Source organism: Stigmatopora argus, chromosome 5, assembly GCF_051989625.1.
Source record: "Stigmatopora argus isolate UIUO_Sarg chromosome 5, RoL_Sarg_1.0, whole genome shotgun sequence".
NCBI classification, from domain to species: domain Eukaryota; kingdom Metazoa; phylum Chordata; class Actinopteri; order Syngnathiformes; family Syngnathidae; genus Stigmatopora; species Stigmatopora argus.
In genome coordinates, this window is record NC_135391.1 from 16,849,132 (window position 1) to 16,871,719 (window position 22,588).

At 41.7% G+C, this 22,588-nt stretch overlaps 2 protein-coding genes across 3 annotated transcripts in view; both read right to left on the minus strand.

Annotated features, from left to right (window-relative positions):
- The window catches only part of LOC144074115 (GDNF family receptor alpha-2-like), a 79,167-nt gene extending 66,581 nt beyond the window's left edge, over window positions 1–12,586 (minus strand). The window contains exons 1-2 of one of the 2 annotated variants that reach the window (XM_077600310.1): window positions 12,482–12,586; window positions 10,749–11,084 (exon numbers count right to left, since the gene is read on the minus strand). In XM_077600310.1, the coding sequence (XP_077456436.1) occupies window positions 10,749–11,084; window positions 12,482–12,575 (430 nt within the window). In that variant the 5' untranslated portion in view covers window positions 12,576–12,586. Of the gene's footprint in view, window positions 1–10,748; window positions 11,085–11,783; window positions 12,327–12,481 lie in introns of those variants that run through there. The other variant, XM_077600311.1, reaches the window with a different exon arrangement.
- lzts1 (leucine zipper, putative tumor suppressor 1) overlaps window positions 1–22,588 on the minus strand; it is a 195,198-nt gene that overhangs the window by 134,113 nt on the left and 38,497 nt on the right. The window lies entirely within an intron of this gene.

A 22,588-nucleotide genomic window follows, 5' to 3' on the forward strand; every position in this document is an offset into this window, starting at 1 on the left:
GAACCCAGGCAACGCACTAACCACTCATCCGCCGGGCCGCCTCAAATTATTTATTCAAATCCCATAAAGCCATATGTGCAAGTTGTTAGAAATGTATTATAATGCGAGGTTACCATGGTAACTGGTAGGGGTGTAAAACTCCATCTGGATCAGTAAATGCTTGTGTTAACCCATTGCCGGCCAATTGACAGGGGTAGATGTCCAATCCAGTTTGACTGGGAGGTGAATGAACAAATGTCAACGTCAGCCAGTGAGTTAAGAAAAAACTCACCAAGATGGATCAAAAGGTAAAGGGTCAATTAATACTGTCACCTTAGAGGCATTTTGTTAAAAAGAATGATTTTCATTCAAAGGTGTAAATTGTGGGTGGCCCGGTGGAGCGAGTGGTTAGCGCGTCGGCCTCACAGCTTTGGGGTCTTGGGTTCAAATCTGGGTCGGTCCACCTGTGTGGCTCCAGCACCCCCCGCGACCCTAATGAGGAAAAAGAGGTTCAGAAAATGAGATGAGATGAGGTATAAATTGTTACAGCAGCAAAATTGTCAAAAACATCTACATTTACTTACATTTTATTACTTTTGATTGAAATAGTAAGAAATAGATTTTTATGAATTAATTTGCATTCATTTATAGCAGAGGATTAAAAAACGTATTTGATGGAGCACAAGACTACTTTTTTAGTTTATAGTCCAATGCATTGCAAATATTTATTTTCATAGGCTAATGAGGTGTGTGTTTTTTTGGATTTGGATTGGATTGGATTACTTTATTCATCCCGTATTTGGGAAATTTCATAAATGAACGAAGACTGCTTTCTTGTAAAAGTCGAATACGGCATATAATTTACGTGTCTCTAGAAATTAGAGTGAATTAGTTTTAAATTTGTTTTTTTGTTTTTTTTTGGGTCAAAAAGGAAATCTAGCAACACATTATTTGATATTATTCAATAAAACTGAGTTTCTTTCTTTGAGAAGTTATTACTTTGTATTTGGGTGCAGGCAGCACAAATAGAGGGAGATAAAGAGATATTTAAGGGAGTTTTGCACTATTTACTTTTGTTCAACATTTTAAAAGTTTCCATCCACATAGGGTAACTTACTTTTTTTGTTGATTTAAAAAATGAACAAAACTTAACACCATAAAGATCCTGTCTGCACCCAAATGGGCATCACATTTTGTTAACATTTTTCAATGCAAGTGAAGTGGCACAGGCACTTAATGATAATAATGTTTATTTATGTTTTTTTTTTTCATAATCAATTCATCCCTTCATTTTCTGTGCTGCTTATCCTCACAAGGGTCGCGGGGGTGGTGGAGCCTATCCCAGCCAACAACAGGCACACTGAGACAAACAACCATTCACATATTCATACCTAGAGATAATTGAGAGTGTTAAACCAGCCTACCATCCATGTTTTTGGGATGTGGGAGAAAATGGGAGTACCTGGAAAAATACCCATGCTACAGGAAGGTTGGAATACACCAGGGATTGAACCCTTGATCTCAGAACTGTGAGGCGGATGTACTAATCATTCAATATTTATTTTTATTTTTTTAATTTGAATTTTAAATTACACATTTTTCAATAAAAATAGTTCAGTATGTATAAAAACTGAAATACATGCCCTGCAGTAACTTAAGTCTAAATTTATTATTTATTTTTTTATGTAGTGACCCGGTGGGGCGAGTGGTTAGCGCGTCGGCCTAACAGTTCTGGGGTTCTGGGTTCAAAAACAGGTCATGTCCATCTGTGTGGCGTTTGCATGTTCTCCCCGGGCCTGCGTGGGTTTCCTCTGGGTACTCCGGTTTCTTCCCACATTCCAAAAACATGCATGCTTGGCTGATTGGACACTAAATTTCCCCTAGGTTTTGGGAGTGAGTGTGCATGGTTGTCCGTCTACTTGTGTCCTGGCAACCGATTCAAGGCCTCTGACCCGGAGACAGCTGGGATTGGCTCCAGCACCCTCCGCGACCCTAGTCTGTTAGTGTCCAATGCGTACCTAAAGAGATGGAGGAATGCATCCTGCTGTCAGCCGGGCGACCCAGAAAATGAGATGAGATTTTTTATGTATTTAAATTGTTAAATTGTTACCTGTCAATGAGAACAATAGCCGTCTAATTCATTTCAATTTGGAGGACTGCCTCTGAATGTTCATCTTTCACTGCCATTGACAACACTAGACATCCAATCCATTTTCACTGGCAGCGTGAATGAACAAAAGTGCACTTTTGTTCACTCGCCCCAGCCAGTCAATAATGGCCACTGAGTTCGATGTGTGCCCCAAAAGAGGTAAACTTGTTTCTAGTTTAAAAAAAAAATCTCAGAATTTTATTTTACTATCCCATATTGCTAACTCATCACGACCACATTCATAGCCAAGCCATTTACCTTTGACTAAGAAAGGTAAATGGGATGTGCATCATCATATTCAAGGAAGAAAGCTGAAAATATGGTCTGCAAAAAAAGAGAGAATTTATTGATCATTCAACCCCCCCCCCCACCCCAAACCCAAAGAAGCCATTGCCAGGTTCTTTCTTATGATGATGAAGCAGCTGGCTGTATCGGCGGCAAGACAGACTTAGAGGAGGGTGCAGGCGGGAGGATGTATTCAGCATGCAAGGGGCTGCTTCCCCTCCTGATCCGCTTGACATGAGGGGCAGCCTGGAAAAATGTTCTGCTTATGACAGTGGATGGCTAAGGTAATGGCCAGTGACTGCCACCATTGCTCATAGTAATGATGGTTTCACCCAGGAATACTATGTACCTTTGTAAAACCTCCTCTGCCGCCTTACTCATTCTTTTCACTTCTCCTCCCTCATTATTTCTTTTCTCTGGCTCAACCCAGCCGCTGCCTCATAACACCCTCTTAAGCTGGTGGCAGTAGCGTGTGATATTCACATGATATCACACGTCATAAGCAACTTATGATATTACCATGATGGAATGGACTACTCCGTGGATGATCTTGAAATGGTGACATTTAAGAAAAAGCTGCAAATAAACCAAATATATACCCCCAAAAAGTGTGCACTTGTTTTTTATTTATTTAGAATACTAATATTCATTTACAATTCTCTCAATTCCCCCCAAAATATGTGTACAATAGTCAGTGCACTTGTTTTTTTCTCACATTTTAATTTAGAGTAATTTTATTCGTTTAGACATACAGTCGATTTTGACGATAAAGCCAAATAACCAAATAACCCCTGCCCTTCTTTTTTAAGACACAAAACCACATCAACTCTTGATAAGGCACTTTTTAAATTATCTGTCTCCCATTGAAAGCAATGGACGTCCAATCCATTTTGACCTATATTCACCCTTCACACTCAATGTGGATTGGACATCAAGCAGAGTCATTGGCATTGAAACACCCGTGGCGTACACTGAAGGGCTTTAAGGCCTCCTTTCCTTCACCTACGTGGATTGGAATTCACTGAAATTAAAATTCCTTGCCCAAAAGGTCATATAAGAAAATTGAGGCAAAATCTGTGAGCAATTACTTAAAATGTTTATTTAAATAGTGCTTTATATGAATTGATCTATTTATAGTTATAAAAATACAATCACAAATAAGCCAACTATTTGTTACATTTTTGTTTTTCATGTTCATAATTATTCCTGATTTGATTTACTAAGATAATGCAAATTCATTTTATTTTTATTTATATGGACATTTAGGCAACAGCATGAGATAAAACTCAAAATTGAAAGTTGAACTTCACTCACTTTAGAGTGAAAAGCAAGTTGGAATTGCTAATAAAAATTTGATATTGGTTCAGAGACACCCTCCCTGTACTTTATTTTTTACTATACGTGCCTTCTATATGTGTCTTGGTGTTCTGTAACACTGTACTGTTCTGTATTTCTGGACAGTAATTAAAGAGATCACTTCGAAACTTTTCTCCGGGTAGCTGTTGAACGCACCCTTTAGTTGGGATTACTTGCGGTTGAGTCACCATGAGAAAAGAAAAGTAAAAGTTCCACACATTCCCATGCCCACAAAATAAATACAGTTTACAAAATTGTAAAGACAAGCTTTAGTTGGTCAATGGGAGGATGAAACTTGTCTATGACTGTCTATCTTCTATAGAAACCTGGCTGTTTATGGATTGGACAATAGGACTGAAGTCATCCACACTTTTTCCAAGAGCGCACTTGTGAACTTCAGCCAGTGGCGCTTGCATGCTAATTTGCCTTTGAACAATTTCCAGCTAAATTGTCATGTGGATGATTGGGGTTGGTGAATGTGGGTGGCGGTAGTGTCTGTTCTCTAGCTCCAGAGGAAGCTGGCTCAGCTAATTAAAGCGCTCGGAAAGGTCCTCATGAAAGCTCTTTTGCAGCGAAGCCCAGTAAATAATGTACATCGGAGGTGTGGGAGTGATCCGTTGAATGTTTTGATTCGCAAGGCCACACGCTCACCAATCCTAGGGTGCGAATGAAAGGGAACCAATTTCCTATATGTGCTTTTATGTGTTATCTTTTTTTTTATCATTGACGTTTTACATGTATAAAAGGAACCACTGATCATTTGTTGATGACTGCTGCAATGTCCTTGGCAATGGCTTTATTGGCCAACTTGAAATAAAAAAAATGCAATTATAAGAAAAATATGTAAAACCCTAAAACCATGTGCTTTCAGCAAAGACAATGTTTTTACTGAACGCACCCCAAATTGATGTGTTGGTGTGGCCTTTCACAAAAGCTTCAGTTTCTCACATGGCGCCATTGGAGAGTGAATTTCCCACACCTGATGGGAAGCATGATCAAAAGAATTTGCTTTTATATTCTTCATCTTTATATTCAACTACTCCTACACCTTTTAAAAGACGTTTCAACGACGTTTGAGTTCTGTTCTCTCGCTTCGTGACTTATCCATATAAGAGGTCAATAAGCAATACTCCCAGGCATGTAATGCTTTGTAGTCCAGCCAGAGTACTGTTTATAGTGCTGACTGATCAACAAACTAAAAGTAGACTTTCCAGTGACCTGATCCACATGTCGATCCAGCCCTCGTAGTTTAAGATTGTGACCTGATGAAGCCAAAAGAACCGCATTATCTGCCAAAAACAGAGATCCAACACGGAGGCCACCAAACCGAACCCCGACATAGGGCAGCCTTGGCGGAGTCCAACCCACCTCACTGGAAACAGATCCGACTGCTGGCTATGTGGACCAGACTCTGACACCGGTCATTCAGGATCCATCTGGCAAGAAATGTCCATTAGGACTCCTTCTTCAGCTTGACGGCATTCCTTAATGCCGGTGTTTTGAGATTGCCGCCACAGCAGGCAACAACCACCTTTTGGTCGCAGCACCCATCAGTTGCCTCAGCAATTGAGGCACAGAACATGGACAACCGTCCACTCGGCCTCACTGCCCCCGACTTTCCCTGGACATGGGCAGAGCTATGCCAGTATTTGAGTTGAAACTACTTCTAACAGAGGACTCTGCCAGGTGTTACCAGCAGACCCCCACAAATATTTAGGCCTGTCCGACCAGGACGACATCTTCCAGACCATCAAACTGTTCCTAGGGTGTCCTAGTGCCAAGTGTACATATGGTCACCCTTATTCCTGAACATGGTGTTCAATATAGACAAGCTGTAACAAGGGCAACATTCACAAAATAGACAGCCTACAGAGATGGGGTCCTCAGACTCAGCGAGTGGTGCGCTCTCAACAACTTGGAGCTGCACGTTTCCAAAACCAGAGAACTCATCCTGAAATTCCGACGGAACAAGGCCGTTCCGTGCCTCCTGTATATCAACGGTGAATGTGTGGAGCAAGACTTTCAAATTCCTGTGTGGGTCCATATCTCCGCTGCTTGGGCAGCAAACACCAAAGCACACGTCAAGAAGGCACAGCAGAGGTTACCTTTCCTGAGAGTACTCAGGAAGGAGCACCTTAACACCAACCTGCTGGTGAGCTTCTACCGGTTAGCCATCGAGAGTATGCTGACCTACGCAGTGTCAGTGTGGCACTCAAGCTGCACAGAAGCCGATAGGAAAAGACTGCAGAGGGTGATCAACACAGCCCAAAAATCATCAACTTCCCCCTATCCCCCCCCCTGTCCACCACCTACAAATCGCAGTCCCTGGACGGGCAAAGAGCATCATGAAAGACAATACACACACTGGCTTCCACCTATTCAACCTGTTGCCCTCTGGCAGGCAGGCACTACAGGACCATAACAGCCAAGACGAACAGACTCAAGGACAGTTTCTTCCCAAAAGTCGTAACCATACACAACTCAAGTTCTGCACCTAGGAAGATCTAATCAAGGCTTGTCTTGTACTTGCACTGAAACTCCATAGGCTGCAAACCACTTTAGTCCCATTTGTACTTACGTACTTATGTGACCACTTATTCACGTTGAACTTGTCTATGTTGACGACTACTTATCTATTCTGTTGAGTGCTTATGTATTTGTTACTTAATTAATGATGATTTATTTTATTGTTATTATTATTGATTATTTATCTGTTTGTTTGATGTTGTTATTTGTGCACTTATTATATGTTGTTGACTACATATGTTAACTACTTATTCATTTATTACTTATTCATTGATTATAGTGTGATTTGTGTTATTGTTATTTATGTACTATCGATTTTTATTATTTAGTGATTATTCATTTGTCTGTTTGTTTGTTGTTGTTATTCGTGCACTTCATGGTGAAGCTTTAAATTTATTTATAGTTGTATAATGACAATATAAGCATTAATTTCAATTCAAAATACTTTGTAGATTCATTCATTTTCTGAAATGCTTATCTTCAAAAGTGTCATGGGGCACTGGTGCCAATCCAATACACACTCACACATATATACATATATGTATACATATATACACACACACATATATATATATATATATATATATATATATATATATATATATATATATATATATATATATATATATATACACACACACACATGTATACATATATATATATATATATATATATATATATATATATATATATATATATATATATATATGTATATATATATATATATATATGTATATATATATATATATATATACATACACACATACACACATACATATACGCATATATATTCACATCCTCGTATGCAAGTCATTTTGAGTGTGCAATAAAAAAGTTTTGTATGTATAAGTGAAGTGCAAAAGTCTCTCATGTCACAGTAGTTAAGGCTCAAGGTTATCTTGGGGTTATTCTAAATAAGGAAGAGCTGCAGAAAATTGTAGCGTTTGAGGACGCAGACTTTATCAAGGTCTTCACAAATGTCCTGTGTGTGAACTGATGTGCAAAATGCTTTTATGTTTTGCACTCCTTTATAGATGGTAAAGTTGCTTTGTTCAAAAGAAGAAAGACAATCATGATGAGGTTACTGCCTTATTCTTAATATACGTATCTTCTCTCTTTTAAAAACTAATCCGCCATGCCCCCCTTTGCCGCTAAACTGTTCTTTTCAAGTATCTTCTTTTGTTTCAAGTGTTCATGTTTCTTTCAGATTGGTAATCTGTACACAATGCATCAAAGTGACCTTGCATCATGTATTTATCAAAACTGACATCCAAGACTACTTAAAGACACGTCAATTTCAGACCAATGAACAAATATATAATGAACGCAAATCTGTATGTTATGCATTTGAGAAACAAAACTATTTTGCAATATATAATATAACAGCTCATGTATCAAATGTTGATGTTCACTGGCACCCAAGGCCTCTACTAAGTGCATTTGGTTTAGTAATTTTAAAGCTCTTTTATCTGACTTGAGATTTTAATCACATTATTTTCTGAGTTGGTTTGTGAGTAGACCCGTAATTATTCCAGAATCTCGTACTAAGTGAAAAAGGTATTTACCACAAGACAAATACAAGGTTCTTTCTGTTTGACGGCGACTGGATATGTCATTGACTCCCAATGACGGCAAAAAATTGGAGGGGCTGCTGGTGAGTGATCACTACTATATAATAATAATAATAATAATAATAATAATAATAATAATAATAATAATAATAATAATAATAACAATAATAATAATAATAATTTATCATAAATATTATATTATATTATGTTTTTTATTTGTATGTATTATTATCTCATTTCTGAAGCGCTTAATCCTCACTAGGGTCACGAGGGTGCTGGAGCCTATCCCAGCTGACTTCGGGCCAGAGGCGGGGGACATCCTGAAATGGTGGCCAGCCAATCGCTGGGCACAAGGGGACGAACAACCATGCACACTCACACCCATACCTAGGGGCAATTCAGAGTGTCCAATCATCCTACCATGCATGTCTTTGGAATGTGGGAGGGAACCGGAGTACCCAAAGTACCTGGATTACCCGGAGAAAACCCACACAAGAACATGCAAACTCCACACAGGTGGACCGACCTGGAATTGAACCCAGGCCTCCTACTGTGAGGCCGACACGCTAACCACTCAGCTGCCGAGCCACCCTTATGAATGATAATATTTTCTTCTTCTTTTTTAAGAAAACCATATTAAAAATACATGACATCTACAACAAACTGAGATTAGTTTTGAGTTCCTCACCCAAAAATTTGACAAAAACAGCCATCAGTCCTAACAACAAAAAAGGATCACATTATATATAATGGCAGCACATGTGACATGATTGCCAGATGTGCATTGTTTTCCCACAGCACTAAAAAAAACTCCTACTCCCAACATTGTATCTTTCAGATTTTTCCATTTATATTATTTATTCATTAATTTTCCATACCACTTATCCTCACAGGGGTCGGGGGCGGAGCGTATCCCAGGTAAGTGGGGGCACCATGAACTGGTGGCCAGCCAATCGCAGGTCCGTTTTTATTTATCACAGTAAAATCCACATGACATGGTTTTGTGACAGAAGGGTATTGTACTCCAGATATTCTTAACAAACACTCGAGTGCACAATATCCGTAATAAAAATGTTCCACTCCTGAAGGGCAGACAACGGAATGAAACTGAATCTCATAGAGAGAGAGCCGGTCAATTGGAACGACAAATTCCAAAACAAGGAAAAAGTCTCCGAAAGATCAAAAACAGGCCGTGAAGAGAACATGGTGCAGCGGATAGAGAGACACGAGGCCCGGGGCGCGTCGGCGTCATTCAATTTGCCTTGAACTCATGACAGGCACCCTCTGTTGCCATCAGTGTGATGAAGTGAAGCCGGCCGATGCTGCTGTGAGCACCCCAGCCGGAGAATCGCTTCACGGATCACCACGCAAAAGTCCACAGTCCTCAAAGACGTTCCCACCATTAGCCTGCATGTCACAACAGCTGAGTGCATCATGTCCTGCCCAAGTCAAACCCCCTTCAGCCTCATCTACAAGAGACCAGCAGCTGATGTCCTAATCTTAACACCAAATGACTTTTTCACCCTTTAAACGTGTTTCGGTGTAAAAGCCAGGGGTTACAACAAGAGTGCTATTTTATGTGCTGGGTAAGTGGACGAATAAGGGCCATCGGGCTATACAAACGTAAACTAATTATATGGTAATATGGAACACTTTAGGTGAAAAACAATAAGTCTCCCATAACAGGTCCTCCTAATGTAATCCCATTATGGCTCCATTACCTTGGAGAGGATGGAGTGAGTAGGAAAAGCATGTATTTTTCATCCGCATCGCCTTAAGAGGACACCTGGGTACAAAGCATCAGCAAATAGCATGCTGGTGTACGTCTTCCAAGCTGTTGACTTGTTGGCTGCCATTAACGCCAGTAGGTGTCTAATCCGTTTGGACTGGAAAGTGTGGCAGCGATCAAAAGTTGTCCGATTTTTCTGATTTCTGTTTGATTTTATTTATTAACATTGACCGCCCGTGATAATGATAGGCGTCTATTTGGATTAAGCTAGGAGAACAGTCTGGGAGTGCTCATCTTTCAGTCCCATTGACAGAGCGAGACGTCCAATCCGTTTTGAATGGGAGGGTTTACAGTCACCTACTAGCCCTCCTAGTCCCGCAAATTGTGGGTCTCAATTGCCATCAATGGCAGAGATTAGTTTAATAGTCAGAGCTCTATGCTCTGATAGTGGGATATTATGTATATCCTTGTGCAGGTTGAAAATGTAATACGTCCACACTGCTGGTTATACAACAGCAAGTTGAGGGAAAGAGGTTATCAAGTGAGTTGACATTGAGTTTATAACATTATAGAAATGTGCTGGAACACAAAGCACCCATTTCATGACGAGATTAAATGTGTTCTTTGGACGCTGCAATATTTAAAAATAAATACAATTATTTTACTACAATATGTACACCTTTGAAACAATCTTGTGACAAAATATGTGAAACTATTTTTATGATTTCGCCAAATTTGCTGCAGACACATTTTCAACATTGAATCGAGGTTTTGCTTTGATGGATGCAGATTAGATTGTGTTGCATATGTCAATACACTTTGATGAATCCTTAGCCCCCCAATTGCTTTTGAAATGAAAAAAAAAAAAGATTATTATGAGGACTCAAACTCAGCTGGAAACCCAAACTGAAAAAGTTAGCAACTAAATCTACAGTTTGAAAGGAAAAAAATGCCCATTTGTGGCACCAGCCCTCAGATAGAATTTGTCTCATTTACCAATTGTCCCTAATTTCTTGCCATGGAAAAATAGCAAATAGTAATCTGGCATACACTCGATTACAGAAAATGGCTTGATAAATGGTCTTCCATTGAATATCAAGTTGCTCTATTTATTATTAAAACAGTGACAGACACTCATCCACGCGCCTCCTACCTTCAGAGATTCCCATATGGATGGTCCAATAGTTTTGCAGACACTGAAGTTCCTTCTTCATGCCCCTTTTGCAGCGACAGTCGTAGAGCGGACTGTCCAGCAGGACCCCGAGGGCCGCTTGGCACTCTCGGTTGGTGTCCAGCAGGGCTTCCTTCTCCTTGCCCACCAGGCACTGGCGCATCACACGGTACCGGGAGCTGCAGCGGGGATCCTGGTTGCACATGTCGCTCGCCTGGATGCAGTCCACCCATTCCAACGGCGTTCCGGCCACTTCGTGCCCATCGGCCAGGAGCGCCGACAACGCTGATGAGCCATCCCAGGGACTCGCTGCATCATCTACCGGGAGACAAAAAGTGTTAGGGAATTTTTAAGTGATGGTGTGAAAGATGGTGACAACTAATATTCGCTTTTGATACCCTCAAAACCTTTTGAGATACCCAGTTTTTGTGCAATTGTTGTTCTGGTTGCCATGGAAATATGATTTGTTTGCCTCACACACTGTTAAATCGCCACTGAATCTACCTCACATCCAGAGGCATGTATTTTATTTTATTTTTAATCATAGTTTCAATAGATTTTGAGTAATTCGGTGGCACGACAGGGGCACAAGTCTCATAGAAGTCCCAAAGAAGTGCAATGAGAAAGAAAAAGGACAAGAGTGACCCCTTGTGGTGAAAAGAATAAATCAACTTTTCGCTGAATCCGACTATATAAAATGTGCTGAACTATAATTAATCAACTTTCCGCTGAATGCGACAATATCAAATGTGCTGATTAACTAATTGACACAATTGACAGTAATAGGCGTCCAATCCACTTTGCCTCGGGAAGGGTGGCAGCAATCAGAAGCTCTCTGCCCGTCCAATTGGATTGGACGTCTATCGTAGTCAATGGCATCCGATTAGTTACATGGTGTTATGAACGTAAAAAAATGATTTTAAATTAATTTAAGCACATTACAACGCATTATTAAAGTGCACCCTGCAACCTAACAGTGATGGTATGAGACATGAATTTGTTTGGATAACCTCTCACCTAAGCGCAGAAGAAAACTGCACAGGCAAATCCACGCAGTGTGGGACCTCATGTTGAAGCAAAAAATGGCTTTCCAATTTTTGTTTTACAAATAGTATCCCAAAGGTTAATCCGTGTTTTAAAAGGAGGCGGACACAATATCCTCATTCAACTCCAAATTACCGTCCCTTGGATGCCATTATAATCCAGCGTTTTAAATTTAGAGCAAATATTCTAATCAGGCTTGCTGAAAAATAATCGGGAAAAAATAATGGTAGATGTGAAAAAGTCAAAAGCCAGTCAATCCATGAACGCAGTTAGTCAAGATCCGTGCGCGCTCACAGCGACCCCCAACTAGTAAGAGTTCCTCATCTGTCAGCATTCTAAAACTCCCCGACACTATTTTGTTCCCTCGTGGAATTGTGAGCATTTAGAGTCTCGCGGCAGTGAGAGAAAAGTCCGTGCGCAAAATTGAGCTCGGGAAGTGTCAGCCTCGCGATGAACGCAGCACTGACTGCGCGCGTGTGGGGGATCGCCAGCGTTTTAAGGAAAGGGGGTGGGTTGCTGAATTGAGGCGGTCGCTAGAGGGCGCTGCGTGCGATGTGGTAGTTAAGGGGGCGTGTGCTCTGACCTCATTGGAGTACGTGCGGAATGCGAGAGATTTGTTTCCCACTTTCCCTCCATAGTAGGTTTGGGAACAAATAACGCATTTGACCTACCTGAGTTGCTCTTATGCTTAACCCTTAGATCAGGGTTGGCCAAGTCCGGTCCTCGAGAGCCCCTACCTGGGCAATTAATTCCACAAAGGGCCATAGTGGGTGCAGGATTTCGTTCCAACCCATAAGAGGAAACCTTTCCACCAATCTGGTATGTTAGAAGTGTAATCAGTGGATTGCAGTCAGGTGCTTCTTGTTTCAGTAGAAATCTTTTTAGTTAACCAGGGTTGGGCAAAGTATTCCACAGTGAGTGTGGGTTTTCATTCCAACCCAGAAAGAGGACACCTTTTCACCAATCTGGTGTCCTACAAGTGCAATCAGTGTATTGCAGTCAGGTGCTTCTTATTTTCTGAAGAAATCTTTTTGGTTAAACTGTCTGTGCTGGATCGGTTGGAACAAAAACCTGCAACCATAGTGGCCTTCGAGGACCGGATTGCCAGGTCTGCCCTATCCAGTCTGTTTTCCATATTTCCCTCCTCTACCACACCTGAATCAAATGATCAACTCATCAGCAAGCTGTCCAGAAGCTTCATACTGATCCCGATTATTTGATTCAGGTGTGTTGGTGGAGAGAGACATGGAAAAAAGACTGGATACAGGCTCTCAAGGACTGGACTTGGCCACCCCTGCCTCAGATGCATAAGTGGGTCAAAAATGACCCGGTGAGGTTGTTTTCTTGAAATATATTCGGAAAGCAAATTAGTTATCATTTCATATGCCAGGATTTCCCCCAAAACGTCTTTTATATAATGTCATTCACAATTATAACTTACCCTTTCTACATTTGAAGAAATTTCAGTTTTTGTATTACTACCCCAAGCTTCCATAAGTGACTCAAAAATGACCCACATCCATTTTCAATGGAATTCTGTTGTGCTCCTGAGCACGATACACCACAACAAAGCAGTGGATGAGCATAGCAGAAAGAAAAAAACAGAAGTGATCACATTTTACAATGAGAAAAACGCAAGCGCCAAACACGGAGGTGGTACAACATGACATCGGCACCCAGAATGGCAACCCTTTTTCATGGCTCAGCACCCAGATTTCAAGAAAGACATCACCAATCCACTACGTCTGTTCCTCAAAGAGCTGTCAAAGCAGCTTGTCACACCACACGTGAGGAGTCGACTGGAAAGTTGCCCCCAACTGCAAACCCTGATTATTGAAGCAATGGAAAGGTGCGGGGTGACAAAAGCCACAACCCAGACACAGGAAAGAAATACACAGGGTCAGATCTGCCCAAGTAACAAAGATTGCAAAGTCAACAATAGGTGTGAGAAATGCAATGTACCTGTGTGCAATGATCACTGCCAGAAACAGGTAAAACAGGGAAACAAGACACGGACTGTCAATCAATGACTGGAGAGTACGACATATACATTCACACAGACAGACAGACATACAAAAGTGAAAAATAAAGATATTTCAAACATGAAATCATTCTGAATGGTCCTAAATATGTATAATACTAAATATTATACAAGTGATTATTCTTAAGCAAAATGACAAAAATCACGTAAAAACACATTCATTGTATCATGGGTCATTTTTTACCCTTTTATGAAAGACTGTAGGGTCCAGTCACTAAGGCTTAAAGACATTTTATTAGGTACACCGACACCTCCCATCCACTTGGTGGTTCTATGATTGTGTGTGAATGGTCTCTTTATGTGCTTTATGGATGGCTGGCTACCAGTTGAGGGCACAGGTGGGGAAACCAGTCCTCGAGGGCCGTTGTGGGTGCAGTTTTTTGTTGCAACCGATCCAGCAAACACACTTTAACCAATGGGATTTCTGCAGAAAACAAGAAGCACCTGACTGCAATCCACTGATCACACTTGTAGGACACCAGATTGGTGAAAAGGTGACCTCTTTATGGGTCGGAATGAAAACCTGCACCCACCCTAGACTCTAGGGTGTAGTCGGTACTCGGACGTTTGGTCGCCGGACGTTTGGTTGCCGGACGTTTGGTCGCCGGACGTTTGGTCGCCCGGACGTTTGGTCGCCCGGACGTTTGGTCGCCCGGATGTTTGGTCGCCGGACATTTGGTTGCGGGACGTTTGGTCGCCCGGACGTTTGGTCGCCCGGACGTTTGGTCGCCCGGACGTTTGGTCGCCGGACTTTTGGTTGCCGGACGTTTGACAACATGACAGAGAGTTTACTGTTGAAACCAGCTCTCAAAATTATATTCATGAGAGAGAGAGAGTTTAATATCTAAATATGACACACATGCATTCTCTTTTACTCTTGCCACCTTCATTCCTCTCTCTTCTTGAGCAGACCTCTGTTTTTCTACGTTCTCCTCCACCTGCTCCCTGGTCTCACAGCAGATCATCTGCAAACCTCATATTCCTGTCTCACCTCATCTGTCAGTCTATCCATCACCATGGCAAACAAGAAGGGGCTTGGAGCTGACCCCTGGTGAAATCCCACCTCAACTCCAAGCTCTTCTGTCACTCCAATTAAACACTTCACTGCTATAGTACAACTGTCATACATGTTCTGACCAACTCTGACATACTCCTTTGCTACTCCAGGCTTTCTCATGCAGTACTACACTCTCTCTCTAGGTACCCTATCATAGGCTTTCTGTCGATCTACAAAGACAATGCAGCTCTTTCTGACCATCCTTGTATTTCTCCATTGCTCGGCTCAACACAAGTATTATGACTGTGGTACTTTTCTCCGGCATGAAGCCATACTGCCGCTCACAGATTCGTATTCCTGTCCTTAATCTAGCCTGGGGGTCGGCAACCATAGGTTCTGGACCTGCATGTGGCTCTTTAGCGCTGCCTTAGTGGCTCCCAGGAGCTTTTTAAAAAATGTTTGAAAATGGGGGAGAGAAATATAGTTTTTGTATTTATATGGTTTTTGTACAAGGACAAACATGACACAAACATTCTCAATGTTTTCCAATGCTGTAATTAGAATAAATAGTAAATGTCAGCATTTCTGTCAATGAAGATTTGAGTCATAGTCTGCGACACACATTTCTATCAGCAGGGTGGGATGCTAGGCAGGTGGCTGTTGTAAACAAACCGGCAACTATGTGTTGGGCCATGGATTCCAAGGGGAAACAAGAAAAATAACTGAGGATATCAGAGAAATCAACGTTTCTTGGAATGAATCATTGCACTCATAATAATAATAATAATAATAATAATAATAGGACCTAGGCTTTGTCATCATCATTGACTCGACAAAAGCCTAATTGTCATCATACCCAGCTGCGTATGACGAAATTGGTAGTGCTTCTCCACAAGGTGCGCTTTCCTGGCAAAAGGCCCAAATAAGTGATAGTTTCAGACTCGTTGGCATTCTGCCATTATGGATACATCGCATCACCCCTCGAGCGCAACCAAATCCCGGCGACTGCAGAAAAAGTTTGCCTCGCAGATGCCAACAAAGAAAAAAAACGGATCACTTACCTCCCACTGTCTCCTCACTTACCTTCAGTCAGCCAGTGGGTGGCAGATCACCGCCCAACGTCCTTCATGTTCCCTCACCCCGAACTTATTACACAGAAGGGATTGTGTGTCGTGCTACCGCAAGTTCAGAGTCCTGATGGCTGTGGGAAAAAAACTGTCCTTAAGCCTATTTGTCCGTATTTTGTGAGACCTGTAGCGTCTGCCAGAGGGCAGCAGCTGGAACAGGTTGTGACCAGGGCGGTATGGGTCCCCGACAATGTTCCCGGCTCTGCTGAGGTACCGAGGGCTGGCCATGTCTGCCAGTGAGGGCAGAGAGCAGCCGACGGTCTTCTGGGCACTGTTAATCACTCTCTGCATGGCCTTTTTTTCTGCTGCCGTGCTTCCAGCGTACCACACTGTGATGCAGTATGCCAGGATGCGCTCCACAGTGGATCTATAGAAGGTTACCCTGAGTACCCTGAGGAAATTGAGTCGTTTCTGGGCCTTCTTCACTACTGCCATGGTGTTTGTAGACCAGGAGAGCTTATCCATGACGTGGACCCCCAGGAATTTAAAGGACTGGACCCTGTCTACACATACTCCATTTATGAGGAGTGGGGCCAGATCTGTACTGTGTTTGCGAAATTGCCAATGAAGAAGGATTACACTGAATGCTGTTTGCTTTGTAGCAAGAAGTTGTCAAAAAACAAAAAGAGGCATCTAGAAAAACATTTCCGGGTAAGGCATGCTACATTTTTAGCCGAGTACCGAGAAAATGTGAGATGGCATTACTTCTCGAGAAATGAGAGTAGAGAAAAAATAGATTTAAGAATGGATTGGATCTCCAAATTCCACTACTGCTGCATGTTTTGTTGGAACCTGGGAGATAATAAAGGGTGGAAACCCATTCACAGATAGTTGAACATCGTTCTTTACAGAATACACTGCAAGAATAAACATTTAATCATGAATGCTCATGATGTAGTTGTAGCAAACTTAGTCATTTTGCTAGTGGGCTAATATAGATACATATAGCATTTGCTGCCTTCATTATAAGGCTAGATATCTTTTAATTTTTTTGTGGCTCCAGAAATATGTCAACAGTGTCTCCAAAATTGTAAAAGTATTATTTTGCAAATGCGGGAGTTAGACATTTTGAAATTTAGCCACCTCAGCTGTTTTTTTTGTTTTGTTTTTTTACTACTTCCCCTTTAAATTTTAAATCTGACCCACGGAAACACTGTCATTCATAGGCAGTTATATATTTTCTCTAATTCCTTTTTGAATTAGTTGACTTCATGTGGCTTTGTCACTGCTGCCTACTGCATTAGAACTAGCTGGCAGTATGATGCAGCGCAATACTGCAGAAAAATAATGATTTTCTTGCTGAATGAATACCTCCTTGGCAGTGTCAATATGAAACATAAGGCTTTGTCCACTATAGTTGACTTCAGACGTCCTCCACATATTTTATTTCAGATTGACAGAATTAAATCAAAGCGATTCGGAGAAGAATTGTTCCAGTGAATTTCAGGTCGGCCCGACCAAATGACATCATTCATTTCAGCAATATCCTGGCAATGGCATCTATGTTTCCCTTGACTGAAAGGGAGATTAAAGCCGTTAGCACAATGCATGGTATTATACTGTATTTGTTCTCCGAGAATGGACAAGCTGGCAGAATGTGCCATTTCTCAAAGCGCTTTCACATTAAACAAAATGACTTTGTTGTACATCATCGCTCAAATAGCAGTGAAAAAGTCATAAATCCTTACCAATCTTGAAAACAAAAGTCTCCATTTAAAAACAGTGACAGTGACAAAGTGCCGCCCGACTGACTCATATATAGTAATGATGCTTGACTGTCAGCCCAAACGGCAAATTTTTCATCCTGTTCGTGTTGGTCCTAGCTTCTTGACATCCCCTCCAAGAGTTTCGGGCTTAGTCATTACAACTTGGGCTTAACCTGCCATCTGCTCTCCATTTTTCCGCCACAAAATGGCTTTTTGGGAGCGGCTTCAATCCAAAAGGGTACTGTTTTTCTTTTATTTCAGCAGAAAGCATCATTTCTGTTTCCTAAGCAACAGTGATGGGACATTTTCATTACCCTGTAATATAAAAGAAGTCAATTTGACGAATATTTCAATCCAACCTTTTTTTTCATTGTGAGCTTAAGTAACACTATTCAAAATTGGAATTTACAGCCTCAGAAACTAGAATGCAAGGTCATGGATGGGTGACCCCTCTCAGTCAAAATGGGTTGGATGGCTATCGCCGTGAATGGCACGAACGCTTCCAGAAGCAAGACTTATAGTTTCAACAAATTGGATGTCTGTTTTTGTCCGTAGTGTGTAGAGTTAAATCGAATATGAAATCAATAAAACCTTCGGAGTGTAAGTATGAGCCATGATTAGTGAATATAAATTGTATTAATATTTAAATAGTTTGAATTTTTTTGTAACTATAATTTTCTTCATTCATAAAAAAGTACCTGTGTATAAAATAATGATAAATCATTCAAAATATAATATGTTATCAGAATTGAAAACTTTACTTGCATAAAAAATATTAATATATTTTGGCTAACATGACCCAAAATATGATGCCTGGTTGGTGTTATGTTCTATGGATGTGGTTAGAGCATCAAAATTCTGAGATCGAGGGTTTGATCCGTGGTCCGGGCCTTCCTGTGTGGACTTGGTATCTTCTCCCCGGGCTTCCGTGGGTTTCTTCTCACACTCATAAACATGCATGGTATGTTGGGGTACACGGTTGATTGGTCGCCGGTCTTTTGATCGCCGATCTTTTGGTCACCGGTCTTTTGGTCGCCCGGAAGGTAAGTGATAATTACCATTTAAATCGTTGCTCAAATACCCTAAATACAAACTGCGAATTACTATTTAGTCATACTTAATGCCCTAGTAATTATCAGGCTAAAGAAAAGCTCCAAATTTCCCAGACTTTTATTGTTTTTTGTTGGAGAACTTGTTAAGACCCTGACTGACATAGCTTCTTAAAGGGACAACGCATGTACATACAAACTTATACACTCACACGTCGGCTCAGTGAAACTGCTCATGGCCATTGTTGGCTTTTATTGATGTGTAGACCGTGTTGTTTTACCTTGTTTTGTCGCCGGTCTTTTGGTCGCGGTCTTTTGGTCGCCCCGACCGCAACAATGGGCGACCAAAAGACCGGCGACCAAAAGACCGGCGACCAAAAGACGGCGACCAAAAGACCGGCGACCAATCGACCGTACACGGTAGGTTGGTTGAACACTTTATATTGCACCTATAAGTATTAGTGTGAGTGTGAATGGTTGTCCGTCTCCTTGTGCCCGGCATTTGGCTGGGCACCAATTCAGAGTGCCCCCCACCCCCAGTACCTATAGTTGGCTAGAATAGGCTCCAGCACCCCCCCCCCCCCCCCCACGACCCTTGGAAAATGGAAAATGAATGAATGAATGATTTTTTTAAACTGAATATTATATTGTTTCCAACGACAATGGCTATCCATGCAGGTCTAACTTATGAAAGATTTTTTCCAAAGAACAATTTTGATACATCGTTCATATTGAATCTCATGTATATACCTAATATTGTGGCTGATAAATGTAGGACTTCATTAAAATGCTATGCCAAGGCTGACATATGCTCACAAATTCATGTAAATGCATGCCTTTGTGCTCCTATATTCTTTTGTGATATGGGGACAACAATTTCACTATTGTAAGAATAACTACTTGCATACACAAATGGTGTAATCAGCACGTCGGTTGATGCTGATGATGGCGAAGATAAGTATATGGCGTGCGTGAACAAAAAGCACATCGGTGCTGTCAGCATCCAGAGGAGATGATGCTACTGACAAGTGTGACTAATACACGGAATATGGGACATATCATGAGGCTTTTGTAGGGAAACAATGATGGCGACAACAGTTGAGGCCTCTTGTGGGTGAGTGTCAGCTTCAAATCAGGCGAGATAAGGCAGCATGCAAATACGGTAACCCCTCGGGCCGTAATCCCTCAGAAAATCCTCCCAATTTTTTATTGACAACACCTCGGACTGACCGCTGATTCTCATTGCTCATAGTTTAAATGCAATGTCAGTACTGCTCCCTTGATAAGGGGTTTCTTGTGGTTAACGAAGGGCAAAGGTCACCAGGATGGGTCTGTCTTCTTGCGCTAATAAAGTGAACACACACACAGGGTCAGACTCTCAAAGAGAGGCTAAGCATGACTGATTAGATTAAGTATTATGAGCTAATTAATGCGTATTTTGGGAGACCCGTGCTGCATGCTTATTAAGAGGCAGAAGACAACATAGAACTGTTTTTAATTTTTAGTATATTAAATGAGATTTTACATTAATTGGAAAAATATGCTGCCGCTCAGACCTTCCTGCGTGATGAAGAAAAGCCATGTGAAAATTAATTATCTGTGTGAAAACAGTAAAAAAAACTTGAACAGCATTGAGTTTAGTGCAGATTGAGGTCTGTCTAAAATACTGATTGCATGAAAACTAAAGCATACATTAAAAAAACTGATTTGTAATCAGCACAGCAATGTCTAGAATAGGTTTAAAAAATATTTATAAAATATTTAACAAGAAAATGGGGAAATGTTGGCCAGTAAAATTTTGGCTTTTAACAAAATGGAAAAAAAAACTTTAAAAAAATTATATTTTGCATTTTGATCGATTTCAGCATGAGTCTATAGCAGGGGTCTCGAACTCAATTTACCTGGGGGCCGCTAGAGGCCGAGTCTGGGTGAGACTGGGCCGCATCAGGATTTCCACAAGAAAAGCACTGATAAAACATTCAGTTCTATGCTGAGAGCAGCGGAGGAGTGTGCGCGCCGAGCGGAGTGATCGGCCTCACGGCTTCTCCTCCGCCCAGCTGATTGGAGGAATGAATGAGTGAGTGAGCGAGGCACTGGACAGCCCGGCCGATGTCCCGCCCTCCATAGCCGTATACCTCACCGTGATTGGTTCATTCAGCTCCGAACCAAAGTTCCCTCTAATTTTTTGTTGGTCTGAGCAGAAAGACAACCTCCCTGAGCGCACTGAGTACCAGTGTGAGCGACATCATCGGTACTCGGATGATTCGCCTAAAGACGTTTCGCCGACGGACGTTTGACAGACGGGCAGGTCGCCGAATGGACGTTCCACCGAACGTTCATTCGGCCGAACGGAGGTTTCCCCGAAACGGGATTCGAACGCTCGCCCCGCCGGATCGTGTGTGTACAAGTTTTTCAACCTCGGCCCGCGGGCCATATACGGCCCGTTAGGATTTTTAATCCGGCCCGCCGCCGGTGTTGTCCAAATTATAGTAAAAATCAATGTTCGTCTACCATCAATGGCAGCCCGGGAATAAGCACTCTTGGGCGGGCATGGCAGTCCGGGAATAAGCACTCTTGGGCAGGCAGATGTAGCAGAACCGAGCCGTAAAATGACAGCAATCGGGTCAAATCCATCCTAAAACAGCATTTAATGATTAAATACAAATACTGGATGATATCGCGATGGAGGCAAAAAAACGTCTATAGACGTCCATTCGCCAAACGGCTCAAAATGCTCTCAAATTCGGTCAAATCCAGCTGAAAACAGCGTTTAATGATTAAATACAAATACTAGTATTTGTATTTAATCATTAAACTAACAAATACTAGTACGACCTGTCCGTCTGTCAAACGTCCGTCGGCGAAACGTCTTTAGGCGAATCATCCGGTCACGACATCATCATTGCTCGCTATGGGCACACCAGAATCACACCTGCCACAAGCAGGTGCATGTCAATGTTCCCTCTAATTTTTCATGTAAAACATGCTGTAAAACACGAAAAACATGAGTGGACAGAGCTACTGCCACTGGCTGCCACTTAAACTCCCTCATGGGGAAAGGGGTAAAAAAAAAAAAAAAAAAAAAAAAAATACAAAAAAAAATATCAATTTTTTTTTTTACTGCGCCATATGATTGCTACTGCGCAGAGAAGACGAGAGTAGTGCGCAATTGCGCACGTGCGCAGCTTAGAGGGAACATTGCTCCGAACACAAGTGTCATTCATATCAATTTTGCGGGCCGCACGAACATTAATCTTTCATATTAAGATGGGGGCCGCAAATTATCGTCCCGAGGGCCACAGTTGGCCCGCGGGCCGTAAGTTTGAGACCCCTGGTCTATAGCTATGCTAGAGTAATTAGCATGACTCTCTCACAGTACTAGGATTTAATCCCCAGTGCGTTCCGGCCTTCTTGTGTGGAGTTTCCATGTTCTCTAAAACTACTAATGTTCACGACTGAATGCCTCACAGTTCTGTGGTCAAGGGTTCGAGCCCAGCTTGGCCCTCCATTGTGGAGTTTGGGTGGATTTTCTCCGGGTACTCCGGTTTCCTCCCACATTCCAAACAAACATGCATGGTAGGCTGATTGGACACTCTAAATTGCCCCTTGGTATGAGTGTGAGCGTGAATGGTTGTTTGTCTCCATGTGCCCTGTGATTGGCTGGCCACCAATTCAGGGACTCCCCCACCTCTGGCCCGAAATCAGATGAGATGGGCTCCAGCACCCCCCATGACCCTAGTGAGGATAAAGCGGTTCAGAAAATGAGATGAGATATGTCATGTTAATAAAAATACATTTAAATGAAGATAAACATAATACACACATAATAACTTTTGATTAGGCCTCATAATAACCATT